Genomic DNA, 23,862 nt, shown 5'->3' with positions numbered 1-23,862 from the left:
TAAAAATAATATGGTTCAAAATGCCATTAATCTGAATAGTTGTTCAAAATGGCATCAATTCCTACACGCACGACATGCCCACCATAGAGTACGCATTTCCCGTAGGGAGGTCGAATTTCAACTGGCAGACCGGCAATAGTAGAGGACGATTTTCGGTGGAGTAAAAAAGGGCTGGATATTTTCCGTGGAGCAAAATAGGGCTGGATCTTCACTGTTTGTCCTCACCGCGAATACATCGTTCCCATCCAGCCGCTGAACCGCACAGCTCACCCCAGCCACTCACCCAGTCACCACTCACCACTAGGATGAAAACGGATCGGATACGGTCGAAAACTAGCTTTATTATATTCGTTTTCATATTTTTTTCTCGGAATCGAAAACCCGGATATGAAAACGGAATCGAATATTATCGAATACAGATATGGAGCGAATACGAATCAAAACGAATACGGTAACGAATATTAATCGGAACATAAAAGCCCCTCAAACCGACCTTCACAAATCAACGAATAAATATAACTCGTTATTTTTTCTAATAGAACATATCAACATTTTCAAATTTTAGTGTTAATAATTTTGTTGTATTCGATTTTGTGGTTGAGGGAGACGATTCAATCAAGAATAAGACATTACGAGGCTATTATTGTGTTCTAAAATCATGTTCTATCGAGTTATTGTGTTCTTACTGCTATTATTTTGGCCATATTTTCTTGTGACTTTGTTTTATCAAGTAAAAAAATTTGAATTTCAAAAAATAGCAACTTCAAATAATATTTTGAAGCAGTAAATAATTTCAACTGAAAAAGTTATGAATATAAAAGTTGTAGAACTCGTCAAGAGCTACAACTTTTATTTTGGTCATTTCTTCATCCGACCAAGTGATAGTAATATTGTTTATAAAATTTGCATATCTCTCTTATATCTCATGAAACCATATACAAGATATGTAAATTTTGTAAACAATGTTACTATCGCTTTGTCGGATGAAAAAATGACTAAAATAAAAGTTGTAGATCTTGATAAGTTATACAATTTTGTTGTTGGTGACTTTTTCAGTTGAAATCATTTAGTATTTGAAAATGTTATTTGAAGGTATCATATTTTGAAATCCAAATTCAAACTATTTAAATAAAGTCATATAGAAAAATGACCCAAACAAAAGTTGTTGATCTCGATGAGTTATCCAACTTTGTTGTTGACAATTTTTTCCATTTGAAATCATCTACTACCCGAAAAATTATTTGAATTTCTTATATTTTAAAATTCAAAATTTATATAGTTCAATCAAACTCGGATGAAGAAATGACCAAAATAAAATTGGTAGATCTCAATAAATTCTACAACTTTGTTTTTGATAACTTTTTCACATGAATTCATTTAGTATCATAAAATTTAATTCGAAGTTGAGGGAGGACATATAGACTTAATAGCTAATTCTTAGGCCCGTTGGCCCATTTAGATGGAGGGATATATAAACCTAACCCTAGTTTCTCCCACACCTCCCAATCTCCTCCCAGCCGCCACCCTTTCCTCCCGGCTCCCGCGACCACCACAGGGGCGGGGCCCGCATGCGGCAGACGGCGACGGCGACGGCGGGGGCGGGGCCGCGTGCGGCGGACGGCGACGGCAACGTCGGGGGCGGGGCCTCGTGCGGCGGACGGCAGGGGCTCGGCGGCGCAAGGCGACGACGTGCAGCGAACGGCGACAAGCGGAATCAGCCGCGCCAGCCTCGGGGCAGCCGGGTCGTGGCGACGGCGGGAACTCGACAGCACGAGGCGACGGCGTGCGGCGGACGGCGACGCCGGTCTCGGGGCAGCCGGATCCGGGGTCGGCGGCCCAGCAGTCGCGGGATTCGACGTCGTGAGGCGACGGCGACGGATGGGGCTCGGCGGCGCGAGGGGACGACGTGCGGCGAACGGTGACGAGTGGATCCGGCGTGCGACGTGCGACGGCGTGCGGCGGACGGCGACGAGCGTTTTTCGATGTTTGTTAATTTGGATTTTGCTGTTTATTTTGATTCGGATATCTGGCAAAAAAAGGTCGGATAGTTTCCGACCGAATCCGATTTTCGACATATACCATTGCTACTGTATTCGAATTCGTATCCGAGAAAAACTATCCGAATTCGTATCCGAATCCGAGAATATCCAAAAAAAAATTCGACTGCAACAATCCGCATCCGAAAAACCGGGATCGAAACTCAGAAATTATCCGTACCACCTTCATCCTGCTCACCACCAGCAAGCAAGGCATCCTGTTCCCAGCTATACTTGCCTACTATTCCCTTCCTTCTTTTGCCCGCCTCGACCCCTATACGCCGCAAAAAAAAACTTTCCGAGCAGACACACAAGGAAACCCGAAACCCCCCCCCCCCCCCCCCCCCCCCAAGCGAGTCATCTGCCGTCCATCCTCACCAACGGACGGCCCACGACGCGTCCAAACCACGGAATAATTAGGGCAAACCCAACAAGAGCCCTGTCCGCCCACGCGCCGTCATACCACCCCCCCCCCCCCCCCCCCCCCCTTTCTCATCCTCCTCTCCGCGTCAAGTCCAAGCGACCACCAGAGATCTCTCTCGCGGGGCGGCCAGGTCCTCCCCATCCCGCGGCCACCACCCACCTCCGAATCTGCCTTCCCCAGAACCACCGCGACCCCTCTTTCTTTCCTTCTTCCTCCTCCTCCTCGTGCCGTCTCCAAGCTCCCTCCAGCTTGCGAGGCGAACTATAAATAGCGGCTTGGGAGCCTCTTCCTCTGCCAAGACGCAGCAAACAAACAGCACATCGGAAGCCAAGCCCCAGGAAAGAGGAACGCACGAGCAGCATATGTCACAGAGGGCCAGCGTCCCACACTCCTCCTCCATAGCCTTCGCCCTCCATTCCCATCTCCTCGTCTCCAGTGAGATGTGCCCCAGCTCCTATTGGCAGCAATAGGAATAGAAAAGATTGCTCCTTTCTTTTGAGCTTTCTTGCAATTTTGGTCTTCTTTCCTTTTGATTTGGTTTCTTTCCGTCCGATTTGTGAAGAGGAGGAGCAATGGGGTTCAAGGGATTTGTGGAGGGTGGCATCGCGTCCATCGTCGCTGGGTGCTCGACGCACCCGCTCGATTTGATTAAGGTGAGGATGCAGCTGCAGGGGGAGGCGCCGGCGGCGGCGGCGGCGGTCGCGCCGGCGCAGGCGGCGCTGCGGCCGGCGCTGGCGTTCCACGCGGGGCAGGCCGTGGCGATCCCGCATGACGTGATTGCGCCGCCGAGGAAGCCCGGGCCGATAGCCGTCGGCGCGCAGATCCTGCGGGCGGAGGGCGCGGCGGGGCTCTTCTCCGGCGTGTCGGCCACCATGCTGCGCCAGACGCTCTACTCCACCACCCGGATGGGGCTCTACGACATACTGAAGAAGAAGTGGACCCAGGAGAACGGCGGCGTGCTGCCGCTCCACCGCAAGATCGCCGCTGGGCTCATCGCCGGCGGGGTCGGCGCCGCCGTGGGGAACCCGGCCGACGTCGCCATGGTGCGGATGCAGGCCGACGGGCGGCTCCCGCTCGCCGAGCGCCGGAACTACCGCAGCGTCGGGGACGCCATCGGCCGGATGGCGCGCGACGAGGGCGTCCGCAGCCTGTGGCGCGGGTCGTCGCTGACGGTGAACCGCGCCATGATCGTCACGGCGTCGCAGCTGGCCACCTACGACCAGGCCAAGGAGGCCATCCTGGCGCGCCGCGGCCCCGGCGCCGACGGGCTGGGCACGCACGTCGTGGCCAGCTTCGCCGCGGGGCTCGTCGCCGCCGCGGCGTCCAACCCCGTGGACGTGGTGAAGACGAGGGTGATGAACATGAAGGTGGCGCCCGGCGCGCCGCCGCCCTACTCCGGCGCCATCGACTGCGCGCTCAAGACGGTGCGGTCGGAGGGCGTCATGGCGCTGTACAAGGGGTTCATCCCCACCGTGTCGCGCCAGGGCCCCTTCACCGTCGTGCTCTTCGTCACGCTCGAGCAGGTGCGCAAGGTCTTCAACGGCGTCGAGTTCTAAAGGCCACCGCCACGATGATGACGACGAACAATCCACCTCTAGTATTACTTCTGCTAGTACTACCTCTGCTGCTGATGCTGCTGCTATGAATAATTACTACTACAGCCTGGTTGAGAGATTGTACCTTAGCCTGCCTCCCCATGGCATATGTTCCTTCTGTTCCTGCATTCGAACGAATTTGGATGGATTTGATCAAAAACTTCAATGGAATCCGCATTTTTAAATTTCTTGTGTTTAAAACGTTTCCAGTGTCTCATATTATTTCGTCAGTAATACAGTAACCTCCAAGCATGTTGGATCTTGGAACGTGGCAACCTCAAGCCCTCAAAGCTTAAACTGAATTGAATATTCCATCTCGGTATTTTTAGATGCAGTGCACACAACCAAGACCAAGGTGATCTAGTAGTGTTTGAAACAGACAAGAACTATTCTCAAACGCAGTTGAATAATCAATCAACAACCACCCTCCCCCAGTTCGACCCTACTCAATGATGATGGAGTAAATTGCTAAGCTAAAAATCATAGGATTCCGCGTGTGCGAGTGAGTTCCGCTAATTCAGCAGCAACCAGTAACCAGAAACGTGTCTCTCGCGCCGTTAAACATTTGGGCAGGACAGTGACGTGCATGTTCCTGGCCATAGGAGGCTTGGGGGTTGGGACCTGGGGTATGGCAGTGACATTTCTTCTTCTTTTTTCCCCTCTTGTATGATTGCATCTTTGTATCTAAATCATGTGTCCATGTTCACGCTGCAAAACAAAATGTCACCACCACGCTTGGTAGTGGATACCGATGCAAATCACACAAGCCTATAACAATGGTGGTAAGTGCAGCCATGACATAAGCGCTTTGCTGTCAATTAGTACAAGGTTAGTACCAACTAAACACGAACAGCACAGGAGCCGTTCGCCAATGCTTTGTCTGCACAATGGATGCCAACTTTGGCCTCGTCAGCAACAGAACAAGTGCAGGAACTTTAAAAGGCTAGACAAGATATCCGCTGTAACAAATTGGATCCACCTACGGACCTACCTACCAGCAACAGGCAAATTTGGCCGATCCGGCGATGACCTACTTTGAAACACGCTAGTTTTAGGCAGCGTTCGTTCTGGGGAGATTGGAGGTAGAATGCACATCGTTTTCGCGTGCACGCTTCTCAAACTATTAAACGGTACGTTTTTTGTAAAAATTTTCTATAGGAAAGTTGCTTTAAAAAATCATATTAGTCCATTTTTGAAATTTGAAATAATTAATACTCAATTAATCATGCACTAATAGCTCACCTCGTTTCATGTATCTCCCAAATCTTCTCTATCTCCCCTTTCTCAAACACAGCCTTACATGCCAATGCTTTTTTAAGACATGCTTTTTAGATGGACTCGAGACACGTCTGAAAACTACAGTTTCTAATTCTGAAATTTCACAGGACATAGGGAAGATTCATGTGTTACAAACAAGGACTTTGCATCAGAGCTTTCTAGTCAGTAATAAAAAAATAAATTGCATCAATTGCAGAAGAGGTTAAAATCTGTACTAGTTTTGCAAATATAACTGGTAGTCATATCACATCTTAGAAGAAAATGTAGACGAGGTTAGTTATTCACCTTTTGTGCGGAGTTTGAGCAGAAACCAGTTGTTTCTCTTGAGAAATCACATGATTGTCCTTCAAGCACAGCATCCTGGTTCAAATTTAGCCTTTAAGCTTTGGCTTCCCAACCTTGCATGCAAACTTGTTCTGAATCATGCTGAACAGGAAACACATAGCGTCGATTTAGATGCAAAGGACTACTTCTTGGACATGTAACAAGCAACAGAAAATTGTCTGTCAACTTGCATTAGCCAATTGTGGGAATTAAAAAAAAAAGCAAAAGAAACAAGCGGCAACTGATGACATCATACCAAATTGACCGGTACCATAAGAATATGCACAACGAAAGCAGTTTGAGACATGATGGACTGATTTTCCAGATGCATTTGCAGGACATTAGCAGCAGTGTTTTGATCGGCCATACCTTTTTGGAACTCTTACAGTAAATTTAGATCAACAGCTTTTCGGAGTCATCAAGAATATTTAGGATCTCACTGACATGCCTTATTAACAACCCATTTTCACGTCAGTGTGGTTGGAGGCCATTAAACTCAGTAGAGACCTGCCGCAAGTGCAGTTTTGCAACCCCACCTGCAATACATCCCGGCACCTGAGCCCTGAAAATTACATTGTCTTGCTTACTTAAAGAACAAGAAAATGATCGTCATTCTTTGATGCATGTGAACTGAGAGGCATATTATCAAGGAGGTTAACTTTAACCTCTTGCCCTAATAGGTTCAAGTCCTAGGATCAACTTGGATGACCATCTCATTTTTAATTGAATGACAATATTCACATAATCCAAGCCAGTTTTTCTTTTACTCTTTATCGTTTCAATAAAAGAAGATTCTGGAAGCACAATATTACCTCCCACTAGAGCAATCATGCCCATCACTCAACATCAGAAAATATGTCAAACTCAACATATATAACAGTGTCAGCTTGATAAACAGCTTGCTTCAGTAAGTGGCATATTATCCTGCATATGACAGTATTTCATGACATATTACGTCATATAAGTTATGGCCAGGCTGTACTACAAATATCCATTTATCAAGCTCTAATCAGTTCAAGCTAGAAGGTGGCACTGGCCAGTAGCAATTTCATACAAATGGTAAATGTAAGCTTGTTAGCAAAAGATTATATATATATATTGTTTAATAGGAGCATGAGATTGATATTTAGGCATGAACTCTCTCTAGTCTCATTTGGACAGGAATATGATTGATGTAGATCATGTAAAACCAATAAAACAGTGATTCAGAAATCAAATGATGGTGACCACGAACCTACAACTGGTCCTGTATCAATTTGATTTATCTGAAAATTCTACAACTATTCTGGTGTTAAGTGGATGCTGATTGCTCAAGAAATTAGGTATACGCAAATATCTGAAAAATGGAGGGCCACAAGTCTCTAGTCTACAGCATAATTGGAGTGGGCTTCACAAATATTTAACTGTGATATATTTCCACTAAATTGCCTAAAAAGGAAATTGTTTCATTATTGCCAATTTGATGCTAATAAATTTTGGCCAAATTAAAGTGTCATGTCACAACATAACTCCAATATGCCTCAATAAATCTTTGCAACTGTTAGAAAATTGGCTACATAATGTATTTACTCTTATCCACATAAGTAGGCATTCTATGTGCGAACCAGTAAAAACAGAGTTCACACCACAGGTCCATTGCCTACCATTTTGATGAAGGATAGAGATGTGTACCTAAATAATTACTGGATGGTTTCCCTGCCAACTCCAACTGAATTTCTTTGTACTTGAGAGCCAATCATGATCCTTGACTGGTTCTATCATTCCACTCCACGATCATGATAACATGATGTTGAAGATGGAACATGCATGATGCATCAGTAAGGTTAAAAATCTGTGCATTTGCGGAAATACCAGAAAGGGACTGATACTCTAGGATTCTAGTTTCTACAAAACAACTTTGAAACAGGTGCTTCTCATCTCAACACAGGTAGGGGCTTCAAAGAAGCATACTGAAATGAGAAGGATAAATTACGCAATACAAGTCAAATTTAACTTTGAATAAAAGAAGCGTCAAGTTTTACCTTCAGCAGGAACATATGTGAGAAATCTACCAGATTATAGGTGCAGGTTCTGCAATCATGAGAACATAAAGCTTCCTATTAGTTGGTACAACTATAACAGAATTCTGAAGTTTGCATCTTGCACTTTTGCAGACACTTGAAGGATCACACTATTTGGGCTAAAATTGGCCTCCACAACTTGTTACCCGATTGGACTTGGCCCATTAAAATGTTTTTTCAGTTGCCAGGAACCCAGACTGGTAAGAAGATGGAACATGCATGAAGCATTAGTAAGGTTAAAAATCTGTACATTTGCGGAAATACCAGAAAGGGAATGATACTCTAGGATTCTAGTTTCTACAATACAACTTTGAAACAGGTGCTTCTCATCTCAACACAGGAAGGGGCTCCAAAGAAGCATACTGAAATGAGAAGGATAAATTACACAATACAAGTCAAATTTAACTTTGCATAAGAGGCGTCAAGTTTTACCTTCAGCAGGAACATGTGTGAGAAATTTACCAGATTATAGGTGCAGGTTCTGCAATCATGAGAACATAAAGATTCCTATTAGTTGGTACAACTATACCAGAATTCTGAAGTTTGCATCTTGCACTTCTGCAGACACTTGAAGGATCACACTATTTGGGCTAAAAATTGGCCTCCACAACTTGTTACCCTATTGGACTTGGCCCATTAAAATGTTTTTTCAGTTGCCAGGAACCCAGACATCCAGACAAAAGATCGTATTCTTTTCCTGTCTTACACCAACCTGTTACTTAACAACTATTCAACATTTCTAAGACATGTTGCAATATTTTTTTATCAGCTACAACTTTCCTAGGTAGGCAAGCTGACACTTATTCGAAGAGTTCTCACATGTTAATACCATAAAGTCAAACAAACCCCTTAAATAGGTCAGAAGTAGAGAGAAAAAGGTTAATCTTATTTCAACTTTTCACCTAAAAGCCAGAGAACACGTGGTAATTTGTGTGCAACTGTGCTATGGGTATGCAAACAAACAAAAGCCATGCACATCAAATAGCAAATTACTCAGTGATACAAATTTTATTCGTAATGCCATCTGTTATTTTCAATAATTCAAGGCACTCTACTTAACCTTAGAAGACTCCCTTATGCTAATTCTGCAATTTCAGAATGGTTACAGCAATGTGGGCACCATGGTTTGATTATGCCGAAGACATACTGGTGACTGGTGAGTTCTGTACTGGCCATAAGCATAGCTTCTCAACATTACTACCTAGAAGGCCATTATGGTACATAAGTTGAATAGTACTGTACCAGTTTATGGTAGTATTAAACTGGTCAAGAATATTTCAGACTTCTATTCTATTGGCATTCATATTCACATGTACTAGAGATTAAAAAATTAGCCATATTGAAGGTGGCTGCAAAGTTTCAAACAAAAAAAAAGGTGGCTGCAACCTGCAATTATAGCAGATTAATATTGGAGGATGATATTCAAGAGCAAATTCAAAATAGGTACGTCAGCATAAGAAAAGAAGTGCATTATTGTGCAACAACCTTATGTTGGTAGCACCTGACAAGAAAGCAGCTGGTGTATTTGGTACTTGTAAAGAATAATGGAAGCTTCAATCTTGGCGCAAACCAAGTTTCAAACCTGGCGCAAACAGTGTGTGTTTTCAGAAAAAAAAAACGTTTTATATAATTAGCAAAAACATAAACGTTTCACATCCTCCAGGCTACAAGAAATGCTTGCAGCGGTATTCAAAGGGGTACCATCAAGTGTATCCATGTGCACACGCTGAAGTGCACAATAACATAATGAAGAAAACAATCAAATTGACAACCATGTGGAAAAGCTATTTCCTAAATCAAAAGGCCGGGGTACTGCCAAAAGGATCTGTGGGTTTTTCTGCTCAAGTGCAAACTGATTATAGTTAACCTATCAACTTCTCTGTCAAAGCTCTACCTTTTTGATAAATAATAAACAAGCTCTGGTGACTTCCAAAAAGAGTCCTAGACTACTAGTTATCTAGTAGGATTCTAGGTCAAAGCTGAATTCACAATGTAATGTGACTTTGGAATGGCATGTCTTCATTGAACAGACTAGGACCACTAAGAAAGAACAACCGTCCTGCACATTGCTCAGAATAACTAAACCAGGAATGAGGTTTTAATCGCCGACGTTCTTTTTCTATCAATGCCAGTCTGGATTGAGGTAACTTTTAATCAAAAGAACTCTAACATGCCTAGAATCCATCCCAAAGAAAGGAATGACGACCTCATGCCTCAAACTGATACACCACCCACCATCAATATTCAATTCTTCCCATCAGGCGTCGGAGCTGTGAGAGGCATATCCCACCTAAACAACACCTTACACCTACAGCACGATGACCCAATTCATAAACCCCCCAAGGCCCCAACTCCCCCCATCTCCAGGACGCGAACGCGCTTGACCCTACTGCCGCATTACATCGAACACCTAGCGTGCGCCCCGCCCGCCACAACTCCACCCACCTATCCGCACATGCGGCGCGCGGGCAGCCGAGTAAATCGCCCCGCCCCCGCATCCCCGAACAACCGCCATCGCTGCTGGTTTAAGCACATTTGATGCATCGGTGGTCCTCGCGCCTGGCCCGCGTGCGCGCGAAAAGGGACCGCGACCGAATCTCTCTGGCTTCTCTAGTAAAGTTGGTGGATGATCCGGAGATTAATAAACATTTAAACAATTGGGATCGAGGTCGGTGGTAAGATGGGTTGGGTAGCCCTGGTAGGAGTTGACCGATCGATCGATCGATCCAATAAACAACTGTTTTACTTGGGGAAATTAAAGGAGAGGAGAGGAAGAGATCGTGCGTGCAAAATGTGATGCGGCGGAGTCCAAAACTAGTCGCCTGGGTTGGTTAGGGCGACTAGTCCCGATAGGAACAGCAAGCGGTGGAGAGAATGGCGGGTAGGGGGTGAAACGATCACCTTGTTTGTGGCCGCCGACGCTGCCGGCGGCGATGTCGGCGGCCGGATCGGAGAATCAGCCGTGGTGGCGTGGTGTTGGTGGACGACTGGTAGACGGTAGTGGCGGGAAGGCGGAGCAGATAATGAATTGTGTTTAGGGCAAATTTGAATTAAGACAATTGAATATTATTATCCAATTGTAGTGTAAATTAAGGCAAATTGAATAATATTATTATCCTACAGTCTGCAAATTAAGGCAAATTTGAATTCACCTATCCGGTTATCAAATTGTACTATAAAAGAATATTGTTAAGACGAAATCGGATAGGTGACACTGGTACTTTTATAAATTTGAATTGTTCTATTATCGTTAAGGTTTCTGTCAATATCTTGCTCCCGATTATTTCTTCTCTATCTCCGGCGCGCATAGTACAAAATGATTGTCATAGCGGCTGATGGCATGGATGGCCGTGGAGAAGCAGAGTGGTGCAAGCGCATCGTAGCGATGTGGGGGCTCGAGCTCACCTGGTGAGGCAACGATGTACGGACTTAAGCTCCCAAGGGCGACATCGATGCGGCTTTGAGAGGCAGACAAAGCTCGGTCACACTAAAGGAAAATAGTGATAGTGGTTGCTGGAGCGAGCTCCTAATAGCGATGGCAATACAACTTGGAGAGGTTAAGGGGAGCTCGATGACAGTGAGTAGAGGCGATTGTGGTTGCTAGGACGTCAGTGCATCCCGTTCTGCCTCGTCGTCCTCTTGCCATTGTCGGATCCCTTGCCTCCTCCAACAACAACTCCTGGATCTCCTCCTGTCACACCTCTTCCACCTGTCGCTGTCAATTCTCCTCTTTATCATGTCTACTCTGGTCGCCATTGTTGGATCCCTTCCCGTCCATCTGTCGCTGGCCACCTCAAGAGGAAGAAGTTACATGCTTTGACAGCTATTGCACGTTTCTTATTTTAGAATAGTTAAGTGACACAGATATACTTTCAATTTTGTTAGTGACATTTTTCTAATACAATGTTTCATAGTGGCATGATCAAATTTACCCTCTTGTTTACGACGAAGTCTACTAATCGGAAAAAAAATAATGAATGAACATTCAATTAAAGGATATATGATAGATTATCTTATTCTACATTAATATTTAGAGGGTAACGGAGTTAAAAGTTATTTTAAATACTATCCCAAGAATGTATGTATTTTTTTATGGAAATGCTAAATACCGGGATACCGTTTGCTAGCGTTCAGGACGGGATCTTCTCCCAGCCTCACACAGCTACGGATAAGAATGGTGCGGAGACAACCAGGTTTCACGGCAGCCATTGCAGTAGAGACAGTCTATTTCACGCGAGGTTGCGGCGTGGCGTCTGTCGCCGTAGGTTGTGGGCGTCGCCGTCGTGCTGCTCAGCTACTCACGCCAACTGAGGACGGCGATGGCGCGTGGGGCTTGGCCGCCGTTGCTGAATCGAAGAGAGGTGCCGTGTTGAGGAGCAGCGCGAGCTCGACATCGGAGCTGATGGATGTGGGTTGTCACGACGATCGGGGATAGAGCTATCGTCGAAGTGGATAGACGCGGAGCAAGGAGGACACGGCCGCTGGCGATGAGCTCCGACATGGCGTGGACGGTGGAGGATGCGGCCATCAGCGACGAGCTTCGGCGTGGGGCCTGGATGACGGAGAGGACACGACCGCCGCCACTGAGCTCCGACATGGCGTGGACGGTGGAGGATGCAGCCGCCGGCGACGAGCTCCGGCATGAGACGTGGACGATGGGACCACCGGCGACAATGCCTTGGTGCCCGGCTCCTGATACCTCGCAAGTATCACCTAATACGTGGTAAGAATCGCTTGATACTTGACAGGTATAACCTGATACTTTGCAAGTATCACCTGATACGTGATAGGAATCACCTGATACCTTCTAGGTATCACATGATATCTCGCAAATATCGCCTGATACCGGGTTAGGTATCAGGACGTGATAACTTAGAGGTATCAGGACCTGATAACTAATTGGTATCATTTTGTCCTAACGGGATTCCGTTGAATAGCAGCCCCGTTTTTAAGAAATCATGAATCCTACAAACTTAGCGAATATAAACATGATATAATCTATGATATGTAAGTGGAAAAGAACGAAGAAATTTGAATAATTTTTTTTTCTCATAAAAGAATGAATTTGAATAGGGTTGACATCATGTCATCACTCTTAATGTCTTTTTCCCCTATGATGCAAGTTTCACCTATTCGTGAATTATCAAGACATAACAATGCAATATACTAATCTTCAGGTCATGATAATATATTATTTGACTCACGAATGGTGCCAACTCCATGGACGGCATAATGTATGAACTAGCCAGCTAGGTATATTTAGTTTGGCACACAGTTTCAAACCCAGCCGCAACAAATTCTTTCGTTATCTTCTCCATGCAACAAAGAACAAAACAGAAGGAATCAACTAACTTAAAATACAATCAAGCATGGAGGAGAAAACGTGTGTCGCCATCATCTGACGGTCGCAGGTTAGCGATGGAAATATGGAATTATCTGAAACCTTTTCTTCCTGAGCCAGAATTCTGTACGCAAGTAATAAAAAACTTCAGGCGATTAGCCCCCAACCAATGCTCTCTCGCACTTAGCTGATGGACCACATAAGCATTAGCATATCAAAGAAAAGTGTTTATCTGTCCCAGAATGGCAAGAGAACAAAAAAACTGAAGGAACTTGGCAACAAAAAGAGGCAAAATGCATCCGGTGAGCTTTACAGAACTTTATGCACTGTAGGTTATAGTCTGATAGAGACTTTGGTTTAATCTGTAGAGATAACGTGCTGCAAATACAAGTTAAAATACTCTTATACGAAAAATACAAGCTAAAATACAGTCTTTCTAAAAGTTCTAGCAGAAATTGGTAAGAAATAGTCATGACTTGTTAAGACAATAATAATAAAATAGTTGAAGAAATTAGATAAGAGATAGTTGTAATTAGCTGAGATGAATAAAATAAGTAGAGGAATGGTTATACTGCGGTACAAACTTTCAATCTAAAAACAGTTTGGAGAAATGCTTATATTGCAAAGGCTGCAATTATCGAAACGAGGAGGTTGCTTCTGCAAACGTAACCTGAAAAAAAAAATCTCATATTCTCATTTGTTACGCACCTAATCCCGCCAAATAAGTTTGATGAGAAGATTCAGCTCGGTGAAATTTCGCTAATTGCGGAAACAAATCGCCTGCTGGTCGTTGCATCTAATCGACTGACCACAACCGTGGAAAGCAACCGGATTGGTTGCGAAATCAATGAATGGTTTGATTCGTCAGGCTATTGGACTCCCACTGAGGAAAAAAAAAGGTCAGTGCATGTACTAGAAAACAACGCATGCTTTTGCTGCAGTATTCTTCAGCACATGTACATGTTGAATTCGTTGGAAGCTAAACCACCCCACAAGCTATTGGTTTTCGGGAGGAAATTTCTTCAGGGTACGAGCTTGATTAGCAGAGCTGAATCGTATACACCACGTCTTGGCATGCTCTTGGACTTCCATGTTAACATAATTCAATGTTGCCATGTTGGCATAATTTCAATTACCACTTTTACCTCAATAATCTCGTCTGTTACTAGGCTAGCAGATTCCTGAGCAGAGTATTAGCTGGTGTGTTGTTCGTTAATTGGGTGGTATGAAAATTTTTAGTTGTTTCGACGTCGCATCATGCTGATAGACAGCTGTTACGGCCTGGTTCAGTTCCCAACTTTTTTTTTAAACTTCTAATTTTTTTATCACATAAAAACTTTTCTACATACAAACTTCCAACTTTTCTGTCATATTGTTTTAATTTTAGCGAACGAAACACACCCTACAGCTCGTGGAACAGATCGTGTGATCGTGTCGCTAACTAAACTACTGGTTAGAAGAAGAAGGCCGGTGTAAGTTGAAACTTCAGACCAATAGCAATCAGTTGACTGTAACAACACACTGATATTTCGAGCGAGCGAGCGTGAGGAGAAGTGGTGAAATTCGCCTCTTGTTCCCGTCGTCCACTCATCTCGCGACGACATGCTCGAGTGCTTCTGTTGATGGAAATTGATGGATTCTTCCCAGAACTCACCCGCTGCCTAATTAATTAAAAATCTAGCTCTGATGCTTGATGATTACCACCAATTGGTCTCTTTGATCTGATGCTATTTAGAGTCCAGATCACACCATGTCACCATGCAGCATGATTAATTTGTTTTTGTGATCGAGATGCAGTCGGCGAGTCGGTTGTCTGGAATTTGGTGGCCGCGCTTTCCTTCTGGGATACTCCGGCGCCGACGTGGCGTCGCCTCGGCGAACCAAACCCCCCGCCGTCCGCCGACCAGCCGCATATCACATCGGCGCGTCGCCATCGCCCGCGCCGCCGCGTCCGCCCGCGGCGCCGCGAAGCGTCGGCGCAGGATGGCGGTGGCGCGACAAGCGTGTGTGTACGTGGGCGACGCGCCGACGCCGCCGCGCGCGCGCCGTGGCGTGGCGTGGCGTGGCGTGACGTGTCGCGTGCGCAGGGGAAAGGTACGTGGGGGAAAGCCAGGTGAGGCAAACCATGCCTACTTCGGACGCTGCGAATCAGGAGGAGGAAAAAGGGAGAAAAGCGTCGCTTGTTTGGCACGTATTTGCCGGTTCGTCTCAGCTGCTGCATTTGTTTGATTTCTCTGTTTTTTTCTTCCCTCGTCGCCATTGACAGAAAAAAAGTGACGTCGACAGAAAAAAAAAACTGATTTAATTGGGCTATTTTGCAAAAGGTCTTGAGCTACTAAAACGATTATTATTAGTTTATTACTACAGTATTTTATTTTATGGCATCGAATATTTCGGGTAGGCAATATTGAGAACAAGTGATATTGATGGAAATATATTTGCCTAAATAAAAGCTTCATGCAGTTTAGGCAACTGTGACAAATCCGAACTTCTTCTAATTTCTAAAACGAATAAAAATCACCAATTACCTTAGAATAGTTTCCAATTCCAATTACCAACCGCAGATATATATATATATATATATATATATATATATATATATATATATATTAAAAAATCCCTTTCATGTGAAAAATCCCTCAACGTCAACCGCGTGGGACCCACCAGTCAGTTTATGGGACCCCACACCTAATTGGCGGGAACACATAACAAAAAAGAAAAGGGAAGAAGAACAAACTTGCTAATAACATTTTCCCGCGATTCCAAAAGTTAGGTACGAAATCCACCCGGGGGGAATCGATCCGACGGCCCAGACACACTCGGGCCCACACCCCCCTCCCGCGTGTGGGAACCCATTCCTTTCTTGTCGTCGCGGTGGCCGTTACCGTTACGTGCTCCGTCTTCCCTCTCCGTCTCGCGAAGCCACTTTTTGCAGTTTCCCCCCTCCACAAGCCGGATTATTATTCTTTTATTATTCCTTTCCCTCCTCTCGAGTCCGCCGGCTTCTCTCTCTCCGTCGCCTGCCTCTCCGTCACTTCCAAAGACCAAACAAAACTCGAGTAGAAGAGAGAGAGAGGAGAGAGATAGAGAGAGAGAAGGGGAGGGGAAAAAATTGGGAGCCCTAGATTTCGGCGGGTTGGCTACGGCGAGGTGCGGGGGAGGGGTCGGGGTCGGGATCGGCGGGCGGATCCGGTGGGTGGAGGAGGTTGGGCGGCGAGATCTATGCGGTGGGGAGGGGAGGGGAGGAGGAGGAGGAGGGGAGCGGGGTGAGAGGGGAGGAGGAGGTGGTGGATGGCGGAGGCGGCGGGTTCGTCGTCGTCGTCGTCGGCGTCGGCGGTGGTGGTGGCTGTGGTGATTGCGGTGGTGGTGGTGGTGTGGGTTGTGGTGCGGCGGAAGGTGAGGCGCGCCGCGGCGCGGAGGGAGGAGGTGCTGCGGCTCACGCGGCTGGCGCAGGAGGAGTCGGAGATGGCGGAGGTTGAGTGCGCGCGCGCCTACTACTCGGAGCTGTTCCCGAGCGTCGTGCACGCGACGGAGATGGTGGATGAGGCGGCGTGGGGGGCGCCGCCGGCCGTGGTTCCGGCTCAGGCGGAGGCGGAGGCGGAGATGGAGGCCCGGGCCCAGCCGCAGCCGCAGCCGCCGGTGGGTGCCAAGGGGGTCTGCGCGGTGTGCTTCCGGCCGACGACGTTCAGGTGCAAGCAGTGCAAGGCTGTCAAGTACTGGTGAGTTGTCTGAATTCTGAAACCCTCTTCTGAGTCCCCCTTTGCATTTCGTGAAATTTCACCGGGTGAAAGGGGAATCGGAAAGAGAGTTCTGCGATTGGTAGTGCGGATTTCTGTATTTCGTAGTAATTTCGGTGTTCAACCTTGAGGAGGGCTAGTGGTTCCAGAAAGCCTGGAATTTGCGTCTAGTTTTGGTTTGCGCATAACATGACCATCTTGAATAACTGATTGGCAAGTGAGTTTGGTATGGATAACCCTCTATTTAGTCTTTTCTTTGTGCCCATTTGTTGCATTTGAAGAATCTAATGTGGACATATGGCATTGCTAACAGAAACACAGTTTTGAAAGACATTAGCCTGTGAATCGCTCATCTGTCATATTCCCAACTAGGATCCTAATGGCTCAATTCTTTCTATTACTTTTGTTGATGATGATCTTCTTGGAAACTTTACTTTTTTTAGCCTGACTTAAAGTTGTCCGTCCATTGGCTCGGGGCACATATATTATTGTCTTTTATTTATGAATGAACTTAGGCACATGACCGGGTTTAAGATGTTAGGATCTCAATGTCTAAAATGTTCTCTAGATGAGAAAAGTATCATTTTCACAAAGCAATATTATTTTTGTGATGGAATTTACTGGTATCGTTTTCATACATGATGCTTCCTATGCTCAGATGCTCTACATCGAGGCAACAAACATAGATGATTTATCAAACCATGTTCAATAAATAGTTGAGACTCTGAAATTCATAGTTATTTTTTGCGGGAAAAGATTCATACCTTTTTTTTTTGCGGGGAGGGAAAAGATTCATACTGCTTAACAGTGGTGATTCTTCACAATATTTGTCTCATGCGCATAAGCTTATCTCTAATCATATCCTTTAAATTTCACTAAATTGCAAATGTTTGGACAAAATTATCACAAAACAACATATTTACGCCATAATGAACTGTAGATTTAGCATAGAATATATCCCGATACTACAGATTGAAGCCATTTTGTTGCAAAAATATAAGATTTAACCCCAATTTTATCACAAAACTATATATTTTTAAGATGTACACACATCAATCATGCTAATCTGAAGGGTATTCAGAAAATTAAATTCCATAATTTCAGAAAATTAAATTCCATAATTTTCATTGACAAATTTCATCACCCGCTACACATTCATGAGTATATTTATGTGTTAACCCATGATTATGGATTAAACGAATCTGAAGTTTTCGAGGTTGATAGTCGTAATAAGAATTTAGCAAACTACTTATGGAACCGTTGATTACTTGAGTTTATCAGTGATTTTTTATGGATTAGTTTAGTTAATCATCCTAACAAATATTATTATTGGATTACAACAACTATTTTTATTCTGAGTTTTATCCTTTGATTCTAAACTCATAATAGTTAACATTGAGGCTTAATTTACTGGATATGATATCAACATTGATACCTTTTCAAACTCTTAAGTTATTATCTTTGTTACATTGTATACATTGAAAATTCTGAGCTATAGTGTAATGTTGTGCATGGCATTAGAATGTGCTACTTGTTCAACTTCAATGATACCTTCATTTTTTTTGCAGTTCCTTCAAATGCCAGATAGCCCACTGGAGACAGGGTCATAAAAATGAATGCCGCCCACCAAGCACTGATGCTAATCATGATGATGTGGCTGAACTTTCTGTTGCAAAGGAAAGGAAAATTGAGCAGACAAGTGCTTCTGAAGAAAACATAGCTGAAACCAACACGGCAGCCACCGTGAAGAATTTAAATGATAAAACAAAAGATATGCCCTCAGAAGTACTTGCTTCGGTGGAGGTTCCTGATGATGACCATTCTGTCAGTGAGGTCAAACTCCCTCAAAGTTCTTCACAAGTAGCTTCTCTTGGCAGTAGAAAGACAGAATCAAATATGAAACCTACAACTCCTGTTGAAAATGGTTCTTACACAAAGGACTTAGATGAGGCGTTGGTGTGTAGATCTCAACCTTCTCCACCAAAGATTAGTGGCTCTGGAAGTCTTATCAACAAAGAGTCCTTAATTGATTCCAAGAAGCACCAGGATTGCTCTCAAACTAGTAACAGCAAAAAATATGCAGATAACAACAATGCTCAAGCTGCTCTACCTGTTGCGGTAGAACCTAAAACTTCCAGGACTGCTCTTCATGTGGAAGTTGGACACTCCAAGACAAAAGCTGCTGGCTCAGACAACATTGGTGTGTCAAAAATGGTGCCATCTGTCTTGACTGTTGATAAAGTTTCTCCTGTTCCCGGTGGACGTTCTGTTACACCTAATTCATCAAAAAGGGCTGATAATATTGCTGAAAGGAATTCTAAACCATCAGAGAAATCAATTTCAACAGCAAATAGCCTGGCAACATCTCTGAAAAAAATTGTCAGGCAGCAAACAGCACCAAAAGTTGTGAGGCATTATCCATCAGAGCCAGTAAGCAAAACTGAACTGCTGTGTTTATAGTTAGTAGGAGTTTTCTATCTGCTAATAGTTTTATTTTTTTCAGACACATTTTCCATATGAGCTTTTCATTAAGCTCTATGAAAAGGTTGAATTGCAACCGTTTGGTCTTCATAACCTTGGCAATAGGTAAGTTTTGGATTATTTCTGGATAGTTGGAACACATATATGTGTTTCTTTTTTGCTTATCTCATTATTTTAGCATTTCTCTAAGATTTATAACTTAGCTCTCCCCATCCTTTTGTGGCTATCAGGCTACATATCACAGCTTGCATCGAATTTTATGATAATTTGTGGTGTTTATGCAGGAATTAGCTTAGTACAGTGTTCTGTGTTCACCCTGTTTCACCTTGTTTTTTCCTCTCTCTTGCAGTTGCTATGCAAATGCTGTTCTTCAGTGCTTAATGTTTACCCGACCACTTACATCATATCTTTTGGGAGGGCTTCATTCAAAAAATTGTAATGTTCTATTACTGTGTTTATTACATCATTGTTTCCCATAAAGCATTTCTTTGAGTAATTATTTAATATATCATACTCTCTAGGTTCCAAAAAGGAATGGTGCTTCATGTGTGAATTTGAAAAACTCGTTGGGGAGGGCAGACAAGGCAAGATTGCTTTGTCACCAACTGGGATACTCTCTCATTTGCCTGACATTGGAAGTAGCTTTGGTCCTGGTAAACAAGAAGATGCTCATGAATTCCTTAGGTAAGTTATTTTTTTTAATTGACAGTTTCCAGTTTAAGAAGTTAAGAATTAGTTTAGCAGAAGTTAGGAACATTTATGTGCCTCAACGAGGAATGCACTGGGGGATAAGAGCGGGGGTATCATATCACATATTCATGCAGAAAATTAAAGTTAATAGGCCTACTTGAATATTTGAGTGGTAGCTGGAGTGCTTATTAGGTTCTGTGGTCTGTGGTCTGCATGAAGAATCTAATGAGCAATGACAACCTTTTTCCCTATCATCTGGATTCAGAGTTTTGGTGGTGGTTTGCATCAGTATAATGTTGTAATCCTGGTAGAAACAACCTAAACATATTATTTTGGGTATGAATTGGCATTGCCAATGTCCTTGTTTTGAATTAGCTTAGTTAATTGTGCTCAACCAGTTCTTTTCAACAATAGTGTCTGATGGAACCGCACTACCTGATCTGTTTGTAGGTACGCCATTGATGCTATGCAATCTGTATGCATGAAGGAAGCCAGGAAAAGCGGCACTCATCGGTTACACGAAGAAACAACACTTATGCAATTAATATTTGGGGGCTATCTGCGATCTAAGGTTTTCTTCACAGTTCACAGAACAAGTTTAAATTTCTGTTGTTTGTACTCAATTACCTGAGATCAGCTGTGTAATGAAGCCCCACTCCTATTGACTGCTTTTTTCCTTCTTCTAGATAAGATGCACAAGATGTGATGCTACTTCTGAGCAACATGAGCGTATTTTGGATCTTACTGTTGAAATAGATGGCGACATCAGTTCACTGGAAGGAGCACTTGAGCGATTTACATCTACAGAAGTCTTGGATGGAGATAATAAATATAAATGCAGCAGGTTTATTACTTAGTTGACCTTATCTTTCTCTGCCAGCTCTTGCTGTTCCTTTTGTGCTCATATGCGTTCATACAGTGCACATCTTTTTTGCCACTTTCCAAAATCCTCAAAATGCTTGTCACTGAGACCGTAGTAAGTTAAGGACCTCTATTATAGTGTTGTTGTAATTTCAAAACGAATTATAGGCACCTCAGACCTGTAGCCTAAGTTCGTATTCACTTTCTGGGATTTAGGGATCGATTTTTTTTCCCATGTCACTAATCAGGATTTAAGAGGGGAATGTGTAATCCTTAGTGAAAGGGAAAAATAAAAATAAAAGGATAGGCATGCATTATTGTTTGTGAAAGTTGGCCAAGAGAGGCCTTACAAAATTAATTCGTATCATAACATAATCAGGTAGCATGAGGATACCAGTCTAATGTGTAGAGTGTATCACGTAAAGACCACGTAAATACTGATGTTATTTGTGAGCACCATGCTGGTGAGCTTTCTACTTGTTGTGAAACTGAATGTGCATTACATGGGAACTCTGAATTGCAGAGTGTTTATTAATTTACGGCGAAGTATGAGTGACCAACCATGGTGGTTAACTGTCACGATAGACTTATTGAAACGCTATCACATGTTTGATTTTTGAACTACCGTATCCAAGCTTTCTACAACAGCATGAGTAGTGCCTTCAGATCTGGCAAATTGTTGAGATGGAAAATTGATTTCCCAGAAATTGTCATGTATATCCATGCAAAAGTTGCATATATTTTAGTCTTGAAAACGAGATATCTTCTCGAGGGACTTTTGAAAAAGAATTGGTGGAACGCTCTGTTGCTTGTTAAAATTGCTTTGCTTCTGTGAAATAATAGGAAGGTGGATGTCATAAGACGTGTCCTGTTAATCTAGTTCTATAATAAATGTATCGTGTTAGAGCTGTAATAACTACATATTTAATCACTTCTGTGTAACTTGACTGCTTTTGTGCCTAGTCCCTAATGCTGATACTCCTAACTCTACTATGTAATGTCAGATGCAAATCGCATGAGCGCGCTAAAAAGAAGCTGACAATATCGGAAGCACCAAATGTCCTGACTATTGCGCTGAAAAGATATCAGGTATCATCTACAATAAGACCTTTTTTTTTGCTTTTCTTATCATAGCAACACTGAAGGAACTTGTTTACTTATTCAAGAGTTCATTGTTTCATTTATCCTAGTTTTGAATAAGTCCAACAAGCATTGAAATTGTATTTAGTGTTTGACTAATACTTTTCTTCTGTATCTATACAGTCTGGAAAGTTTGGAAAGATCAACAAAGCCATCAGATTTCCAGAGACCTTGAACTTGCAGCGCTATATGAGCCCAAAAGCTGATGACACTTCCCCTGTTTACAGCCTGTATGCAGTGGTTGTCCATCATGATATTATGAATGCCGCCTTTTCTGGTCATTATGTATGCTATGTGAAGGACACGCATGGGAAGTGGTACAAAACAGATGACAGTCAGGTAAACAAGCTCTTTCACCATGTTTTTGCCTATACCTGCCCAATGTTTTATCACTGGTAAAACACTATTTAGTAAAGCCGATTATGTTCATTCCTGGATCTTCCGGAGCCTTGTTTTCCTATTTTAAGTAATGAATAATCTTTAGCTATGAGAGTACTACTTACTGAGGATAATCTATGTGTTAGTGAAAGCATACTGAACAGAATACGCGACTTCAATAGGCACTGCACCATTGTTTTGTTCTAACTGGAGGGTAAATTGCTTTGTTCAGGTCAAACCTGTATCTCTGGAAAATGTCATGTCGAAGTGCGCATACATGCTGCTCTATGCAAGGTAGATTCTCTTGTTTCATTAGAGAGAAGATCCTTTTTGTTATTTTTCTTTTTGCCACTTGTTTCAAGGAGCGGAAAAAAGAGAAGTTCTCATGAATAGCAGACACTGGCAATTACTTGTCTGTGCTTGCCTGGATCTTTATCAGGACATATAAATCCTTTGTCAACCATTTCAGGTGTTCACCAAGAGCTCCAAGCTCTGTAAGGCCAGCGCTGATGGCTCAAGATCCAGCACGTGTAAAGAAGGACAAGGCAAGGGTAAATTCAGGACGGTGGCATGGAGGAGGTCCCATACACCAAGGTGGTCAGATGTACGCAGATCACATGACAGATGATTTGCCCCATACATATGACGAGTTTGGACATGGACCATATTCGCCAGCAGAATCTCCTAGTCCAAGTGAGAGTTCATCAATTTTCACCAGTTCCGACACAGGGTCACATAGCACCGACAGCAGTGAAAGCACTAGAAACTCTACCAGTGAGGATATGGAACGCCTCATATTTGGTGATCAAGTTTCATACTTTGATGGCTCTATGTTCGGACATGGGGAAAACGACCGTATGACTTATTCCCGATCAAAGTCTAGCTTGGGTACCAGTTCATCAGGTCAAGAGGTGGATCAGTATAGGCCTGACGAGCACAGGCTTCAGGGTGCCAGGGAGGGTTGGAATCAGGGCGATGAAAGTTCTTCCTTGTATACTAACCAAAGTAAACATCAATTTAGTAGTAAGTTAACAGAACAATATAGGAGGAGGTTAGATGGGACTGAGCATGATCCTGGAGAAGCCAATAGTGTTTTATTGAGGAGATCGGCTAGGGAAAGGACGGCCCAAACATTTTATTGACATGTGGAGGGTTTGGGTTGTAGAGGTATAATAATGTAGGATGTATTATTACCCCACTGCAATGAAAAAGGAAAAAATGGCTCAGTTTGTAGATAATGGCTGAAAATTTCAGTCAGTGCACGCATCTTGTTTATTCATCTTGGATCTGCATCCCAAGAGGTTTGATCTGCTGCCTTCAATTCGATCAGCGGATGGGCAAACCTGGTTTCATCTGCTCTGCTAGCTAGCAAGCCTGGTGGGGTGATTGACAAGTGCAGCAATTAACGAGCGTATCATGGTCTCACGGATGCTGTGTATGCTATATTGCTATGACATGGAAATACAGATTCTTGTGTAAAGTTTAGGATGTTTGGCTAGGTAGCTAAATAGCTGAGC

General features: G+C 43.7%; 2 protein-coding genes and 1 long non-coding RNA gene across 4 annotated transcripts; 2 read left to right on the top strand and 1 right to left on the bottom strand.

The window, feature by feature from the left end:
• Nucleotides 1-2,900: 2,900 nt before the first annotated feature.
• Nucleotides 2,901-4,240, top strand: LOC127782477 (mitochondrial uncoupling protein 5-like). The gene has a single exon (XM_052309679.1). It carries the CDS (start codon nt 3,033-3,035, stop codon nt 4,014-4,016), a length of 984 nt encoding a protein of 327 aa, XP_052165639.1. The 5' UTR covers nt 2,901-3,032; the 3' UTR covers nt 4,017-4,240.
• Nucleotides 4,241-4,272: 32 nt separating this feature from the next.
• Nucleotides 4,273-10,705, bottom strand: LOC127782478 (uncharacterized). 2 transcript variants are annotated; one of them, XR_008019182.1, is made up of 5 exons: nt 10,619-10,705; nt 7,329-9,299; nt 6,470-6,581; nt 6,027-6,219; nt 4,273-5,759 (listed from the first exon to the last, which is right to left on the bottom strand). It is a non-coding gene; the product is annotated as an uncharacterized LOC127782478 (long non-coding RNA). The 2 variants fall into 2 exon arrangements; XR_008019181.1 differs by having other exon boundaries at nt 6,027-6,581.
• A 5,397-nt stretch (nt 10,706-16,102) lies between these two features.
• Nucleotides 16,103-23,862, top strand: LOC127781761 (ubiquitin carboxyl-terminal hydrolase 17-like). The gene is made up of 11 exons (XM_052308784.1): nt 16,103-16,777; nt 18,364-19,225; nt 19,299-19,381; nt 19,626-19,711; nt 19,798-19,960; nt 20,417-20,537; nt 20,653-20,810; nt 21,832-21,916; nt 22,091-22,306; nt 22,578-22,639; nt 22,815-23,862. Exons 1-11 carry the CDS (start codon nt 16,350-16,352, stop codon nt 23,485-23,487), a joined length of 2,937 nt encoding a protein of 978 aa, XP_052164744.1. The 5' UTR covers nt 16,103-16,349; the 3' UTR covers nt 23,488-23,862.

The sequence above is a fragment of the Oryza glaberrima genome, chromosome 8 (assembly GCF_000147395.1).
Source record: "Oryza glaberrima chromosome 8, OglaRS2, whole genome shotgun sequence".
NCBI classification, from domain to species: Eukaryota; Viridiplantae; Streptophyta; class Magnoliopsida; order Poales; family Poaceae; genus Oryza; species Oryza glaberrima.
Note: the sequence above shows the minus strand (reverse complement) of the source record. Positions and strands in the feature narration are given on the sequence as shown.